Source organism: Elaeis guineensis, chromosome 2 (assembly GCF_000442705.2).
Source record: "Elaeis guineensis isolate ETL-2024a chromosome 2, EG11, whole genome shotgun sequence".
NCBI lineage: Eukaryota > Viridiplantae > Streptophyta > Magnoliopsida > Arecales > Arecaceae > Elaeis > Elaeis guineensis.
Window position 1 is genome coordinate 121,526,170 of NC_025994.2, and position 17,945 is coordinate 121,544,114.

The 17,945-nt window shown below is 40.5% G+C and overlaps 2 protein-coding genes across 2 annotated transcripts; both read right to left on the bottom strand.

The window, feature by feature from the left end:
- Nucleotides 1-7,729: 7,729 nt before the first annotated feature.
- On the bottom strand, nucleotides 7,730-13,242 carry LOC140850982 (GDSL esterase/lipase At1g28600-like). Its single transcript, XM_073253091.1, has 5 exons — nucleotides 12,945-13,242; nucleotides 12,601-12,819; nucleotides 9,461-9,609; nucleotides 9,029-9,305; nucleotides 7,730-8,301 (listed from the first exon to the last, which is right to left on the bottom strand). The coding sequence occupies exons 1-5, from the start codon at nucleotides 13,192-13,194 to the stop codon at nucleotides 8,012-8,014; spliced, it is 1,185 nt and encodes a 394-aa protein (XP_073109192.1). The 5' UTR covers nucleotides 13,195-13,242; the 3' UTR covers nucleotides 7,730-8,011.
- Nucleotides 13,243-14,303: 1,061 nt separating this feature from the next.
- On the bottom strand, nucleotides 14,304-17,409 carry LOC109505856 (GDSL esterase/lipase At1g28570). Its single transcript, XM_029261434.2, has 5 exons — nucleotides 17,160-17,409; nucleotides 16,785-17,003; nucleotides 15,575-15,723; nucleotides 15,178-15,442; nucleotides 14,304-14,500 (listed from the first exon to the last, which is right to left on the bottom strand). Exons 1-5 carry the CDS (start codon nucleotides 17,407-17,409, stop codon nucleotides 14,304-14,306), a joined length of 1,080 nt encoding a protein of 359 aa, XP_029117267.2.
- Nucleotides 17,410-17,945: the final 536 nt, after the last annotated feature.

Sequence of the window (17,945 nt, forward strand, 5' to 3'; positions counted from 1 at the left end):
GCACCACCCCCTCCCTTGGCCTCGACCCCGACCCCCGTTGGCCACTGCCTCCCTCCCTCTAGCGCCACCCCCCTCCCTCGACCTCGGCCCCCTTTGGCCGCCGCACCCTCCCTCTAGTGCTGCCCCCGTCGCTGCCCCTTTTCCTCTTGCACTCCCCTTGTAAGAAGTATATAGGTGGGCCTTGGCTACCTCATCAAGATGTAAATAATCACCTCACTATTTAAGGCTTTAAATCCGGTTATAAAATTTGTTGGGATCAACATTGTGAGGGTAGGCCGCAAAGAGATGATCAACATGATGGGGGAGTGGAACAAATAGTTCGTGATATCTTTTCATTTGTTGGCCACAATGACGATACATCTGTGCCATGCTTGATCCAGTGGTTGGTGGAATGACAAACAGTGAGGATGTGGAGAAGGTCCGTAAGTTGATGGAGGATGCTAATGTTCCTTTGTATCCCGAGTGTGAAAAGATGGTGAAGCTTGAGCTCTTAATCCTATTGCACTAGTAACTCTAAATTTATTCCTTATGTAGCAAACACAAAGAGGTCATAAGAGTAAAATACGATGCTCTAAGCATGCAGAAAAAGAAGAAAATGCATAGCAAAGAGTTTTCTGGGTGGTTCAAAGATCATGTAAGCGAGTATATATTTCTACTTTGTACATCCTGTTTAAACATATTTACAAATTAGGTGTCATATTCTTAAGTGTGGAGATTATCACTCGGTGATGTAAGCCATAAAGTGTATGCTCTATCAATGGGATCTAATCATACCATGCGTGAGTACAAACAGCTCGTCATCTACGGCTACAGGTTCAATATTCACAGTCGAGCCCAAAACATGGCAATATGAAATAGTGGCGTGATGTTGAGCACCACTACTAAATGCTATGCTAGCTCAAGGGATTCCAGCCTCGTACGGAGGATCTGAACTATTATGAGATTGTGGAGAAGATAGTCATTTTGGACTACTATTCTAAAGGGAGAGTTGCATTGATGAAATACGATTAGTTTGACACCTTATCTCAGTAAGAGATGAAGACTGATGAGTACAATTTTACTCTCGTCAATATGCAACACCATCTCCGCACTGAAAAATCGTATATACTTGTCTCTCAAGCTAATCAAGTCTTCTATATTAGTGATCCCTTGGAGCTTCAATGAGATGTTGTTGTGAGAATGGCGTCTAGATAAATCTTTGATGATATCGAGGTTGATGACGTTATTGGACCATCCATACAAAATGTTCCTCTAGGACAAAACTTACCTAGTGTTGTCGAGATCTCAAATACATTTATCAGGAGCGATGGTGATGTCCATATTGCAGATGCCAATAAGTCAACATCCTAGTATAAATATTAGTTTTTATTTATTTATGCTCTACTAATATTATTGTTCACCAACATGTTATATTTGTTAATATTCATTAATATTACAAGTCACGATGGCATCGAAACATCATCTAGCTTTCACCCCCACCGCTCGGTGGGCTATGCGGAGCTCTGCCTCCGCATCCACCTCCGCATCCGCATCGATTTAGGAGGCACATACTCCTCCCAATGCATCAACTTCGGCTTTGGCTTCGCAAGCACATCTTCCTCCCACCAATATATTTGAGCCTCCACCGGTAGCTACATCTCCGGCATATACTCCACCTACCGATCTAGCTCCACTGGCATCTACGTCGTATGATCCCAATGAAAGTAGATTTTCATTGTGTCAATAATTTATTTATTTATTTTTTTATAATTATTGCATACTTATATATTCGTAATATATTTTCATTGCAGATGCATCATCCAGTAGGACATTTCACAGTCCCACACGCATACCGTATGTGTAGAACTGCCAGCATCAGGTCATAGTGGAGTATGATCAGGAGGAGAGGCCAATAGGGGAGACCGTGCAGGAGATACATTCTTTTTTCAAAGTGTTTGTGAGGCGGTCTGACATCATCCCCGTACTACCCATAGACTGGTGATTGATGGACCCTCGGGTCAAGGATTGGGTATGGTAGGAGATTTGGATAAGTGTATCTTAATTATATATATGCATGTGATATGTTTACATTATGTTTGATTAGAATAATTTCATAACTGACTTTTGATAACTTTGTACAGAGGAGCTATGACTTCTCAGATCATGAGAGGGCTCGAGATGCTCGAATACAGAAGATTAGAGAGTTGTACTAGAACTACAAGATTAAGTTCCATAAAAGGTGGCTAGAGCACCATAGAGATATTGAGGAGGAGCTTGTTCCTTAGATTCAGGACTGTCTCCCGAGTCAGTGGGAGGAGATGGTCAAGCATTGGAGAAGCTAGGACTTTCAGGTTTAATTTGTAACTTATGAATTTTTCATTACACTGACAATTATATTTGATTTTAACTTATGTGATTTAAATACTTTTGAGACTATATCTCGTCATAACCGAAAGAATCAGACGGCTCGAGATTGCACGCACACTCTTAATCGTGAGTCTATGGTCAGTCATGTGCATAGAGAGATAATGAATTTTGACCTTTTAGTTTATAAGTTATTGAATTATTATTTTTTCATACATTTTTAAGAAGCTGAATAATTGTTATAGCTGACGAGAGAGGGGGTGATGCCCGGTCATAGCACCATATTCCGATCGAGTCGTATGGACAAGAAGGGCAGGCTGATGAACACTGCGATCGAAAGATTTTTTGCAAGTAATAACTGAAGTATGATTAGCATTATAGCATTTTTTATAAGATTTTATTTTAATTTATAATTACAGAAGCAGTTAGATATGCTTGCAAGCGAGGGCCCAAATATCTCTGTCTCCCATGACCATCTGTCTCAGGTCTTAGGACCTGAGCACTCTGGGAGGATTCATTGTAGATCAGAACATACGTCGATGAGCTACTGATCTGAAGCGAGCATCTCCTCACACGCTTTCAGAGTCGTCAATCGGGAGCAGCTTGACGTGGCCTTGATACAGGCAGCTCAGGCGCAGGAGCGTGCATCTCAGCTATAGAGCGTCATGTCCGCAATAGTGACACAGCTCTCTGCTCATCTTAGAGTTGATTTTTTGAGCATTTAGGATATATTGGCTAGCATTTCAGCTCCAACCCCTCCAGCTCCAACCCCTATAGCTCCTGCTACAACCCCTCTCAGTCTTGCTTCAACCCCTTCCGATGATGATGAGATGCTTGGAAAGGAGGATTTTGATTTAGAAAATTTTTGATGTATTTTATTTTTATTTAAAAAATATTACAATACAATTTGATCAGTAATATAATTTAAGTATTTCAGACATATTTCTATATTATTATTGAATTTTATGTGAAATTTTTTATTCTTGCAAGTTTTAGTTTGAGTAATTATATTTTGAATTGCATCTATCAGATAAAAAATGATAAATTTAAGCGGTTGGATGGTTAGTAACTATAGGAAAGGACCATGACAGTGGTAGTAAAAAAATTACTGTCATAACTTACAGCAGTGGTTGCACAACTACTGCTGTATCCGTACCAATCGCTGTCGTGGTTCCATGCCAATCGCTGTCGTGGTTTATGGCAGCGATTGACAAACCGCTTCTGTAGATCTATAGCAGCAGTTGCACAATCACTGTCGTAGTTCTGACCTACTACAGTGGTTACGAATAACCGTTACGGTAGGTTCTATGGAAGCAATTTTTTAAACCGTTGTCGCAAAAATGCTGCCATAGCCCCTTTTTGTGGTAGTAAAAGACCATACTGTTCCTAGATAGCAAAAATCACTGCCACATAAGCACTGCCATAACTCCTTTATGTGGTAGTGAAACACCACACTGTTCCTAGATAGTCAAATCTGATAGGCGATATAAGCCATTCTCCTATCGCCGATAGAAAGCCAGCGAATTATGTCTAGAAACTTATCAGTCCAAGGGCCACTATCAGCCTCCCATCACTGGCCACCAGCCATCTTCCAAATCAGGTCAGCCCTCGAACACTGGAATAGAGCATGCTCCATCATCTCATCCTCCAAGCCATAGATCGGACAAGCAGTGAAAATCTCTGTCCCTTCCTCGAAGAAGACTCCGGATTGGTAGTCGATCCCAGACCACCTTCCAAAGAAATAGATGAACTCTTGGATGGATTGGCACCCTCCAAATCCATGCAGCGTCGATCCTCCTTTCTGAAATAGACCTACACCATATGACAAGCTCCCTCATCATCACCCTGGGGTAGCATGATCGACCCCAAACCCTCGTGTCCCTACCATGATGATCAGAGATAGGAGTAGCAAGGATCCTTACAGCAAGTGGCTCTGCGAACAGACAGGCCACATCCTCCACTCTCTAGCCCCTATCGTGCTTCGAAATCAAATCCCGGACCCTTATCTCGACGCCCAGCTCCGTGCTAACAAAAGTCAACCAGAAAAAGATTGGAAGGTTGGAGATCCATGCATTCTGGCTCACCTCGACAGACATCCCATCGCCAATCAGCCATCTGATGTAGAACACAACAGCTGGAGCTCGGATGCAAATCTCTCGTCAAATGAAAGAACAACTGCACAGTGCACCGGTCGGGCCCCTCTAGTCTCAAGAGCTATATCGGGCACTCATCACATGACTCCATAGACAGTCAGGCTGGAGAGAGAATCTGGTGGCATGCCTGACAATTATGGCCTCCCTCCTAACTAAGAAGGACTGGATCCCCAATCCACCATCCCGCATAGGTTGGCAGACCACCTCCCAAGAGAGCAAATGAAGTCCGTGGCCCCCTTCCGTAGAGCCCCAGAGAAAGTCACGAAACAGCTGCTCCAGACCCTTGAGGTAAGAGCACGGCACAATGGTGTTCGTCAAGAGATAGATTGGAATATAGCTAAGAACATGTCTGACAAGGGTGATCCTACCCATCATAGAAAGGGTGCTGGTCTGCCAACCCTCCAATCGGCCTTGGATCCGTTACTCTAAGGCCATGCAATTAGCTCGTTGGAGCCTTCGACCCATACTGGGAACCCCTAGGTAGATCAAAGTCCCAGTCTACTCCAGGATCTCTAGTCTGATCTTAATCGCCTGCTTTACCTGGCTCTTCATGTTTGGGCTGAACACAATCGACGACTTTTGGAGGTTCACCACCTGGCCCGAAGCACGGCTGTATACCTCGACCACAGATGCTCAGCATCTCACATTCTGGATTGAGGCACATTCCAGAAGCAAGTAGTCATCAGCAAACAGGAGGTGGGAGAGGGGCTACGATCTCAGGGTGGGCCAGTAGGGCTCGAGCTCCACCCCCTAGATAGTTGTCTGGAGTGCACGAGACAATGCATCAGTACATAAAATAAACAGATAGGGAGAGAGGGGGCATCCCTGGCGAAGACCACCAGTCGAGTGAAAGAACTCCGTCGAAGTGCCCTTGACCAAAATAGAAAAGCTCGGGGCCTTCATGCAGTCTATAGCCCAGTCGATCCATCTGTCAGAAAAGCCAAACTCACAGAGTGACCATCGCAGGAAGCGCCAACTAATACTATCGTATGCATGGTCCATGTCCAGCTTGATATCCATCAAGCTCCGACGAATAGGAGCCCACTGCAAATCATGCTTAAACTCTTGGGCAAGTAGAATATTATCGGAGATGCTGTGGCCGCTAACAAAAGCTCCCTGCTCCTGATTGATGAGTTGCAGGATCACAGGCTGAAGCCATCCGATCAAGATCTTTACACACATTTTGTAAAGAGTGGTGTAGAGATTGATCGGTCTGAAATGTCTCGAAGCAGTCACATCAAGCCTCTTCGAAATGAGGATGATCAAAATCCTTTTCCACTACATAAAGGTTCCTCTAGATGTATAAACCAGCTGGATAGCGTCAGTCATCTCCTCCCCAACAATCATTTGGTACCGACGGAAAAAGATAGGGAGAAGCCATATAGACCCGGAGCCTTGTCCTCTTCAAGAGATCAAAGGACATCCTGCACCTCCTCCACCAAAATAGGATGAACCAAGACATTATACTCCCCATCAGTGATCCGTAGCAGTTTCGCCTCGTCTGTTGTCCCTTTTGCAGGACTCGTAACTAAACCATTGAACAGCTTCTCTCCTGTCCCTTACTCTCTTGAAACATGGTAGCTAGGAAACTGATGTCAATCCCTCGAGAACTTATCCTAATTGGCTCCAGTTTGGCATGGGGAAGAATCTGCCAGGTGCGAGAGAGATCGAACCTCAAATTGGATGATGGTTCAGGCGTGCTGGGCTCTTTTCCTCTCTTGGAAGCCATTAATGGTTCCGTTCAAGTTTGATAATAGTAGTGGTTTTATTTCTGGATTGATTTCGAAAGCCCAGTAATCTTTGGAGGCAACCTTTTCCCAGCCATGGTGCTAGTGTATGTTGTATTTTGTACCTTGCCTACACTCCATTAATGAATATGCTGGAGTTTGCTATCTATTTTTCTCCATGCCCTCCCATACTATTCGTACTGATCTAATCTTGCTGCCCTTTTATCGGTCTAGAGTTGCTTCTCTGGCCAAAGATTGGGTAAGGAATGACGCTCATATTATGTAATCAATAGTTAACACTCGTTTTCCAAGCGTTGGTGGCAATGACAAAAATTAAACAGATATGCCCTTGGTACTAACTATCGGTTAATTATTAATAGAAAAAAAAATTTCTAGGAGCTGTGTCCACGAATGGCCTGTTTTCGTGCATCTTTTCTTTGGTGGGGTTTTGTTGCAGATTCAAAATCGACAAGACCGAGCCAAAAAATCACACGCTATTCTCATGCTCTGCTTCCAATTGGTTCTGAGATTGGTGGGCTACCTAACTTGTTGAAAGCTTTAAGTCAGGTTGGGTGAACCCAGGGCTGGTAGACGATCTGACTTGAATGAATTATTTGACTTTGGTAAATGGATGATGTTACTGCCAATCTCTGAGCCAGTGTCGAGATTGGTCTGGTGGTTGCTGAGACAGATGATGCATCACATGAAGAAAATTGATCTTGCAAATAAAAGTCCTTCATTAAAAGTGTTTTCGATGAAGATTCTCTAATCTCCAAGTCAATAGATGATCAGAGAACAGATAAAAGGAGAAAAAATGAGAAAAATTCTTTGATATTGACTCTAGATTTATCTGCAGTTTCTTTCCCCTCCTTATTTATAAAGGAGAAATAATGACCTTGCTCACAGAGGGTAGTAGCCATTATAAGAAGATACATGCAAACCGCACAAGTAGAAATCATGCTTCGTATTTCGGATGTGGGGTGGACAAATTATTATCTGATTGTCATACTAATCTTTTCTATTATGATTATAAATGTCTTATCTAACTCATCGAATTAATGGTTAACTATTTTGAACTGGACTCCTCATCATCAGTCGAGATCAGATCGGCCGAGGCTGAAAATCGATCTCAAAAATCATCCGAGTGAGATAAGGGTGATGTAGCCATATCAAGTAGTTTGCTTATTCTATTAATTGCCATCTATCCATTTGTCAGAATATGATGATAATGACAGGAAAAATACTATTTTTATTAAAATATGCTGATCCTAATAAACAATACGGAGAAATTTTTTTTTTCCCACCTAAATGAACCACTAGGTGAAAAAAAAAAAGTAATATTGCAGTCAAGTCACTAGCTCGTACTGCTTATTAGAGTAATTAGACACTTGTTTAAACAGCGTAGTTGAAGTGTCACCACCCTGATGCAAAAATGAGACATTTTCCTTGCCAAGCTGTTGAGATCTGTTCTTTCCGACAATCTTTCACATTTATAAAGAATAATAATAAGAGAAAACATCACCCAAATAATTAATGTCAAACAGTGTACATTGTTCTCCATAAAATACCACAACGTCTGTACTGTGGCAAACAGTGGAATTCCCAAGTTTGTGGGATGTAAATGGCACAGAAATAATATTTGAGGTGTGAGAACATCCCCCTATGGCCACAGTACATATAGGGCGTCGTTTTCTCTACTTTTTTAGGAAAACAGTGCTACATTTTTTTTTTAAAATTCAACTACATTCATTTATTATCATTATTTTGCTATTGTTGTTATTATTTTCACTAAAGAACAGCACTGTAAGTTTGCACAGGTGGTCGGCTAGAAGCGTTTCGCAGATTAGCAGCATACTGCTCTATGTGCGGGCATGCTCGGCTCATGGAAGGAGTGGTGTATGATCCCTGTAATAACCCAAGAGCGATTGCCCTGTATGCAGCCTCCGTTAGGTGCGATCCGTCCCAGCTAACGTATTTTGATGGATCGCTGCAGACTGTAAAACCTGGATCTCCGCACTGTATAGCACAATTATTGGGACCGCCACCTCCACAGCAGGCATCAAAAGGTTTCTCAAATCCTGCGGTCACCCTCAATCACTTTTAATCAAACAATGATAATGAACTACGAGCTTCAAAGACAAGCTACTAGATCCTGGAACAGGCAATTGATACTATTTTATAGCTAACAATACCACGGCCTCGAGAGCAAAAGAGGCTGCAGTACAACACATGAAGGCTGTCATCTCATATCATTAGGGGCACAAAAAAGAAGGTTTAGCTTAAGGCAAGCATTAGTAGGCATCTTTTTCGGTCTCAATCATTGATTTAAGCTTATTCAAAGTATATGAAGTATTTGAAATTTGAAGATTAAACCAATCATGGTTTATGATGCTATAATGAATTCATAAAGATTTAGGTTGCGTTTGGTATTATTCCTAATATAGAAAAAGAAAATTGATTTTTTTTTTTTTGACTTGAATTATTCTTATAGTAAAAGTACTTTTTAAATTATATTACCATATATTTTATTTTAAAAATGTTTAATGTTTTTAGAGAATATAATTTTTTTATTCCTAATATAGAAAAAGAAAACTGAATTTTTTTTGACTCGTCTTATTCTTATAGTAAAAGTACTTCTTAAATTATATTACCAAATATTTGATTTTAAAAATATTTAATGTTTTTAGAAAATATAATTTTATTTTAAATTATAAAAGCACCTTCTTTTCTAGACTCATCATTCCACATAGGGCGAAGAAGATGTTAAAAATGCCCATACAAAAAAAAAAAAAAAAAAAATCTCACCAAATTCACGTGGAGATCGGTAGATGCTCAACAACGCTTTGTAATAGTCGGCATAGATGATGGTGGCATTTGGATAAAGATGTCGAAGCTTGTCTAGTTCATCCAGGAGTAGCCGATTGTGATACTCTGAGAACTCATTCAACCATTTGATACAACCCGTTTGTGGGTCGTAATATTCTGATGCTGGGCTTTGGAAAAGCATCAAATATAGTGGGACACATCCAATGGCAAAGTTACCTGGAACCACCAATGTCTTCGCCCCAAGTTCGATCAAGACCTAGCAATCAAAATGAAGAACCTTGGTAAAGAGAGATTAGCAAGCATTCCTAAAAGAACAGAGAGCTTAGAAAGCACCACTACGGCACCACCAGATTCCATAAAAATATGGATTGTAGTGGTAAAAGTTTAAGATTAAGAGAGAAACAAGCCTACCTTTAGTGTCGAGGAAATGACAGAGATGACATCGGGAACAAAGGTCCGAATCTCGTCCACTGTTCTTCCTTGAATTAACGGCTCGTTGTAATCATTGCCTCCAATCTCTCCCATGAAGAAAAGCGAGCTGCTAAAGAGTCCTTGGCATTCTATCATGTGAACAAGAAATACAAGTGAATAATTTGCTTTTTTAAGCAACATAATTGGAATCTATAAACAGTATCCACGACAAAGATATATATATGCGATATGCTTTGGATGCTCCATCCCCCTTGCAAATAGTATGCCATTCAGGGGTTTAAAAATTCATGAAGTTCGTATTAGAGCAGTTACCAATAAATTCTTCCATTTACCCCTTCCTAGATGGACGATGGAGGGAGGGTCATTATCCATTTAAATTGTAAATAAGAACTGAGACAAGAGGATCCTCTCTCTTAATATCTTTTCATATTTGTTACAGATGTCTTAGCTAGAATTCTGAATCTTGCGGGACACTGGTCTCATTAAGATATTAACCGGATCTAACCTGTGCTTTTCAAATTTAAGAAGCCTCCATTTTGCCAAGTGAGGAGGAAAGCATCGCGGTAGTAAAAGCAGTCTTATTGGGTTTTGAAAAAGCTTTAGGACTGAATAAATTTTCATAAGAGCTCAATGATGTGCATTAATACCAACAAGGGGCAAGCTAAGTCATTCACCACATGGCTGAAGTCTAGAAGAGAGTCATTTCTTTTCAGCTATATTTGTCTGCCACTTAGTAATAAAAAGCTGCCAAAAATTGTTGGATACCGCTTACAGAAAAAATGGGTGGCGAACTTGCTTCTTAGAAGGATAAACTTCTCCGTTTGATTGGGATGTGTCAGATCACAGATCATGAGATAATCTAACGATTCTTAAAAATTATTTATCTGAAAATATGATTATAAAAAAAAATAATTTTTATCACATTTGGTTGGTGAATAAAAATACTTCAAAAAATGATATTGAAAAAATGTTACAATATTTGATTGGAGTTACTTCTATATGAAAATATGATAAAATTTACAAATATATCTTTCAATATAAAATAATTTTTTAATATCATATTTATATTGTCATCTCTATCAATTTTAATATAATGACCATAATCACATAGTCCTTTTAATAATACCATCTTTTTTTTAATTTTTTTACAAATTTTTTTTATTGAATGAATTTGGAAAGATATCAAAACAAATTTAATGATTACATACGTAGTTTTATTGAGAATATTTTTATTAAATATAGATTACTACCACTTGAAAATTTATCAAATACTAATTTTCTATTGTATTTATTTTACCCTCTCTTTTCGAAAAATAAACATGGAGACCATCGATTTTTTTACCATCTCTTTCTTCCATTTTTCATACCAATCGTGTAAATTTGACATGAGATTCATTTTCTTCGTACTAGATTATCCCCAACTAAATGATCCTAAGTTCTAAAGATAGATTCACCCTATTAATTCAATGTTAGCTGCTTTACCTTCATACTTCACGTCTGTATTTAAACTTCCACGTTGAGCAGGAAACAGAATAGACCCACTAAGAAAAGCCTTCTTATAAAAAGGGAAAGAAAATATTAGTGGCTTTCACAGTCTTGTAAATTGTGATAATGTATGCAATTACAAGAAAGAAGGTGGGGACTTGGCATCCAGAATATTTCAGATATGAGCCTCGCTTTGCTAGAAAAGTAGATGTAGAAGCTAATCAAAGGATCAGAAGCACGCTGGTGCAGGCAAATCATGAATGCTTATTACAGTAGAAGAAAGTTTTGTGAAGGTTTTATCTATGTGGAGGGATATCGGTGGAGATTTGTAGGCATTTTGGAATTGCACATCATTCAAGATGGGGGATGGAGATAACATGAGACTTTAGGCGGACCAATGGTCGGACCCTGCCCCTTTTGCTTGCCTCTCTGTTTGGTGAGTTGTACAGAAGAGTGGAAAAAACGGTGTATCGGCGGTTTTCTTTTGGAAATGAAAAAGACAAAAATGGTGCATCCACCTTTATGGGCCTATGGCCCACTGTAATGGAGCATCTTTCGCATGCGACTCTTCTTCAAATGCGTGGAAGCTTACAAACAATGAAAATCTCGTGGTTAGTTCCTTCAACAAATTCATTGATGGAGGTAGGGTCCTCTGGCCTTTTCATAAAGCTGTCTCGAAAGCGAAAGTACAAAAAAAAATCGAAGCGATTATGTGGTTGGCCTTGAAAAATAAGCTTAGTGCTGGTGAAGTGATGGCAGACAAAAAGGGGAGGTACTGTTGATGTTTGCCATGTAAAGGTAATTCTGAATCAATCTCTCATCTTTTGGTCAAGTGTCTCATCATGGTTGACCTTGAAAAATAAGCTTAGCGCTGGTGAAGTGATGGCCAAAAAAAAAAAAAACCGAGTACTGTTAGATGTTTGCTATGTAGGGCTAATTCTGAAGCAATTTCTCATCTCTTGGTCAAGTGTCTCTTTGCAACAAGGTCATGGCTGGCCAAGAGACATTCGTGACCTTTGGATTGCTTGGAGAAAAAAAGAATCAAAAAGGAATTGAGGAGAGGATGGGACCACTTCACTATGGCGCTCTATGGGCACATATGTTTGGAATGGAACTCATCACGATTCTTTCACCTACCATCAACTCTATGCTGTTTTAAGGCCCTTCTAAAATTCACCATCTGGGAGAACATTTACAATGGGAATTTCAACGAGAGCCATTAAGCCCTTGTTTGAAGCTCCTCTGTTTTTTTTCCTCCCATATTTCGTTTTGTTTGGATTTTGTAGGAGCTACCGCTCGTTTTGAAATGCTACGGGAGCTTGTCGATTGTGGGTTATGAGTGTTGCCTAATATGAATTGGGGCACTTTTTCTCTATCATCCTGTATTGTAAATTTTTTTCATTGAATAAAATTGGGGGAAACATTTTGCTTCCTCCTTGTCTCTGAATTAAAAAAAAAAAATTGTTGAAGAAGTTCCGGCAAATAAAAGGAGGAGGCCGAAGCAAATCCATCGATCTGCCGGTCAAACTTCAACTAAAAAGTAAGACATGAACCCGTTGACCTCAACATATTCTTGCCCCTCAGATCCATCTATTCCGGGTTGAACATCAGTACTCAGGATTTAGAAGGTTTACCTGAATCGGAGGAGCAGAGCGAAGGCAGCAGTTGCTTGAACCACTCGATCTGAGTCCCCAACGAGTACTCGGTCCAACGAACATTTAGACCCCTAGCCCTGAAGTAGTCGTTCTCCAGCGCAGTCGCCCCTCCCACGGCAAAGTTCGCCCCACGCCGGAAGCCATGATCGCCGGGTCCTGCCAGATACGGTGGCACGAGTGGGACTCCGATGGCTTGTGCTGCACCCACCACCATCACCATCACTCGTCGCTCATCATAACAAACACTTGGTGACCAAAGAGTAACGACTACAGGCTATCGGAACGGAGGAAACAAAGAAAAGAAAAGGACGAGAATTAGGCACCAATAAAGTCGATGATAATTCTCCCGTCAGAGAACCGCCCGGTGGGATGATGGAAGTAAGTCTCGCCATACGGAAGCCGGGCTTCTGGGCCCCAGTTGGTGTAGTTGAGAAAATTTCCGGTGTCGGCAATGGAGTCCCCGAAGCTAAGGATGGAGGTGTAGCAGGTGGTGGTCGGGTCGGCGTTTGAAAGAAAGAGGAGAGCGAGGAGGAGAGAGAGTGGAATCAATGGATGAGAGGTGGAGGAGGCCATCAGGAGTGGTTAAGAAGGTAAGGGAGGCGTCACTTGCCAAAAAAAGAGAAGTGCGGTGATATAAGAAGGGGAAATACCGAATCTTGGGGCACCGGCCTTAGATTTTAGAGAGGACTTAGTCCACTCGTGCTCTGCCAGCGCATCTTCGGGATCTTTTATGATTGATATGACTGATTGGATCTATTTAGCATTTTTTTAAAAGATAGCCGTACCAAGGAAAACGAAAAAAGAAATTGTTGCTCACGGGAGCATGGGCCGATTATGGGCTGTGACAACCTCTCACAGGTCCAATTATTACTTGGAGCAGGCCCAATGAACCACATCAAATCACACGGTGGATAACACGCCGCATTGCCCGATAAATTCCCGATTGCGCGTTATCCACCGCATATATGCTCCACTATTTACCCTGGTCCACTTGGACCTGGTCTTTGCAATAATTTCTTGCCTCGCAGACTCGAGGTTTCGTTTTGACGGCATGCTTATGGTTAAGAACCAGAGCACCTCATGGCAGCCTAAAGGGCCCAATACGCAGCCGTGGGCCCAAGCGTCTCCCGGTGACCCACTTGGTAATTTAGCTTTTTAGGTTCAAATATCTATGTCCAAATAATCAGCTCAGATATAAAATTTCTATGATTTGTTCAATTTAAACGGATCATCCAATTCAATAGGTTTGTTCGATTCAGACGACTCATCCGATTTTGATAAGTTTTTGACCAATCCAATTTAAGGGATATATTCGGGACTTGTTAGCCGACCGGTTTCGGTTCAGCTGATTTTGACAATATTAATATCAATCTAAATTGAGAGGAATAGGGTAGGATGTCCCTCTGGGGCCTCACCATTGTTTATGTACATTTTTTCTCGTTGGTGAATTTAAATTCAAGACATGCAGAAGATAGGGTGATGACTAGATATTGGTCGGCTCCTGTTTCCATTGTATAAATTGTGAAATATGCATTACGGGATTTAGCAGTCTCTGGTACCACGCACTGCAGATAAAAACATCTTTCAAGTATAAGATTTCTTATTAATTTGTATGAGCAAAACATATCAAAAGGCATTGCCTTCTCTATCTCTGTTTGCAATTATTTTTACCATTTTCCCTTTTAACATCCCGAGCGCGCTCGAGTTATTGGAGGACTCGCATATGGTCCATCTAATAAGCCATCAGCAATGATCTTGTAAGCCGCCTCCGTTAGGTGAATCCCATCCCATGATATATACTTTGAGGGGTCGCTGCAGAGCGTGGCCCCCGGATCTCCACAAGATGGACCACAGCATGCTTTCTCAGTTACCTCGATTCCTGCAATCAACTCAACTCCATTAATGTAGTAATGAACTAGTTCACAACACATGTAACTGATGCTATTATTTTAAGGTGAACATGGACATGCAAAACATGAAGGCGTTCATGTCACAACCCTGGCGGAGATACTAGGTTTGGGGAAAAATATATTAAAGTAAAATGACTTCAGGTTAAAGATACATGGTTTTGAGTTGGGACAGTCATCTTTCAACTTGATTAGATATGGATTGTGTTTGTATTACCCGCACCTTAAGTAAACAAGAATCCACTACAGCCGGGAGACAAAAAGTTTGAGGAAAAATATGTAAAAGGATAATGACTTCAAGTAAAAGATACACAGATTTGAGTTGGGACAGTCATCTTTCAACCCGATTGGATATGAATTATATTTGTACCACCCACGCTTTAATCAAACAGAAATATGCTATAGCCCCTTGTCGTCACTATTACTATAGCCCTCGCCACCAATACCACCACCCTACAATTATCATCATCTCCAACATCATTATTATGCTTCTATTTTTTTAAATAATTGGCTAGTTATATGAAACATAAAAAATTTTAAAAATAAAAATATTTTTTATTTACAAAGTGATGTTTAAATTGTATAGTTATGAGCAAATAAAAGAAAATCACAATCACAAAGATTTGGTAGATATGAAAGAAAGGCTCACCAAATTTTTGTGGAGAACGGACGATGTTCAACAATGCTTCATAGTAATTGGCATAGATGATAGTGGCGTCGGGGTAAAGTTGATGAAGTTTTTTCAGCTCGGCTATGAGTAATTGGTTATGATATTTTGAAAACTTATTCAACCAGTTGATGCAACCATAGTCTCCTCTACTTGAATTATGGAAAATACCCAGATACACAGGAACGCATCCAATTGGGAAGTTACCCGGTACCACCAATGTCTTCACCCCAAGATCAATCAAGACCTAGCAATTAAATAGAGAGCATTGGTAAAACGGGTTTAAGAATTAGCTCCCACATGCTACTAATAGAATAAATGCAATATTGAGAACGAAATGGGCTTTCATTAGGGAATACATTGAGCGAAATGGACTCACTTTAATTGCGGAGCTAATGGCAGAGATGACGTTGGGAACATAGGTGGTTATCTCTCCCACAGTTCTCCCTTGGAAGAACGGGAAATTATAGTCGTTGCCTCCTATCTCTCCCATAAGGAAAAGAGTGTTGTTTAAAAAATTATGGCACTCTGCAAACATGAACGGAAATGAGTTAGTCTTATAAAGGTCCTTGTCAGATTTATATCTCTTTTTGTCCCTGAAGTAGAGTACGTGAACCTGAAGAAAGGGGCAAGAAGCAAGGACTGACTTTGCTAGGAAAAATGATAGGACAAATTATACACATGGCTGTGCACCATACTAATTATCTTGTTTCATTTATGTGGTCATGAAAAATCACATTCTGAGTAGAGCCATAAGAATGAAACTTGATGATTGACTTGGTGCACCATCACATGATGCACAAGATGTAAGGTATAATTTTGCCAATAAAAGCAATGAAATGGACAAATATGTTTGCTGTTAAAATCTCCTAATTTAAATCACAGAAGGGAAGTCTAGATCGCCAAATCAAAGTTTAGTGGCAATACATATACTAACCAATAAACTAATTTTTTGTTATTGTACACCAATCATTGATTATTTGCATCATTTCTAGATCATTGAGAAAACTATAGAATTACCTTCTCCACTTTTACTACAAAGAAAAGGAAAAGGACAAAATTGAATATGAATATTGTTCGGTTCTCACGTTTTCATAGGATTGCAAATTGAACTATAACCCAATAGGTATATCCATCCTTTGAATTGGAAAGGATTTTCCTTTTTTGTGTTTATAAGATGAAGAGTGACCAGTCTCCATCTTCTACTCTATGCTCACCCTACCATCTTCACGGTTTTCTTTTTCTTTTTTTTTTTTTTGAAGGGAAATGGGAGGCAGCAAAGAGCTACCCCCCCTAATTTATTTCACATCTTCACGGTTTTCTTTTGTTTTTCCTTCTTTCATTTTTGATGTAACTACCCTCTTCAGGGTTGACTCATAACCAAGTGTAACTCATCAATGTTGATGTTCCAAAGGTTGAAGATAATTGTCAAGACATAGAATAATTATATTTATTATATGAAAACCATAAAGATTAGCGGTGAAATCTAATTTCTTTCCTTCTTCAAAAAAGAAAAAATATTTTTCTATAAAACAAGCTGATTTCGTGCTGCTTATGAACTATATCCAATAAAATTCGAAAAGCTTTACCTGAATCCGAGGAACAAAGCGAAGGCAGCAGATGCTTGAACTGCTCGATCTGAACGCCCAACGAATAGCTGGTCCATGTAACGTTGAGCCCCTTGGCCCTGAAGAAGTCATTGGCCAGCGCCGTCGCTCCTGCCACCGCGAAGTTTGTTCCTTGCCGGAAACCCTGCCCTCCTGGCCCCGGTAGAGACGGCGGCACGAGAGGCAGTCCCAGGCGTTGTGCTGCACCCACCATTCACCCGATAAGCTTACCATAAGAAACGTTGTTTGGAATCTCAAATTTTCAGATAACATTTGTTCTAAAGAAGCTTAATCCATTAAAACAGTATGGTCTCTAGTAATCAATAGCAAAAGGTAGAAGAGATAAGGACTGCACACCAATGAAGTCAATGATGAGTCGCCCATCGGAGAACCGGCCGGTGGGACGGTGGAAGTAAGTCTCGCCGTAAGGAAGGCGGCCGATGTTGCTTCCTTTGGCGTAGCTGAGAAAGTTTCCGGTGTCGGCGAGGGAGTCTCCAAAGCTAAAGATAGAGTTGAAGCAGCTGACGGCTGGGTTGGCATAGAGAACGAGCAGGAGAGCGAGGAGGTGGGGAAGTGGAAGCAAGAGATAAGAGGTGGAGGAGGCCATGGGAGAGCGAACGTTGATCAGAAGGGAAGAGAGACTGCGCCTCGATGCGAAGGAGGACGTATGCCAGCCGCATATTATAACGGGCATTCGATCGAACGCCTCCGTAATACATGGCAATGCCAACCTGGACAATAAAGAGCTAACATTTTTGATCGCTACGACGGCGCATTCTACAGTAGGCAAAATCCATAAAAAAATTACACATCAATTAATTTTTTTATTAATTATTAATTATAATCGATCATGATTGACTGTGAGATAAAAAGAAGCTAAGTAAAACCTATAAAAAAATTTACCTATAATAGAACGAGTTTACCCAATAATTCCTCCACTACCACATCTTATGTTCCCAAACCTTCTAGGAAATTAATTACTCATCTGATATGCTAGCATTTGGAATCACAGAATAAAGATCCGGGCACAATAAGTGCACGCTCGAAGACCCAGGTGCTTTGTATATTGGCCAACAAAAACCAATAAGTCCATGAATTTGACCAATTTAGTACAAACATAATAACATATTGGCCAGTGTTCTA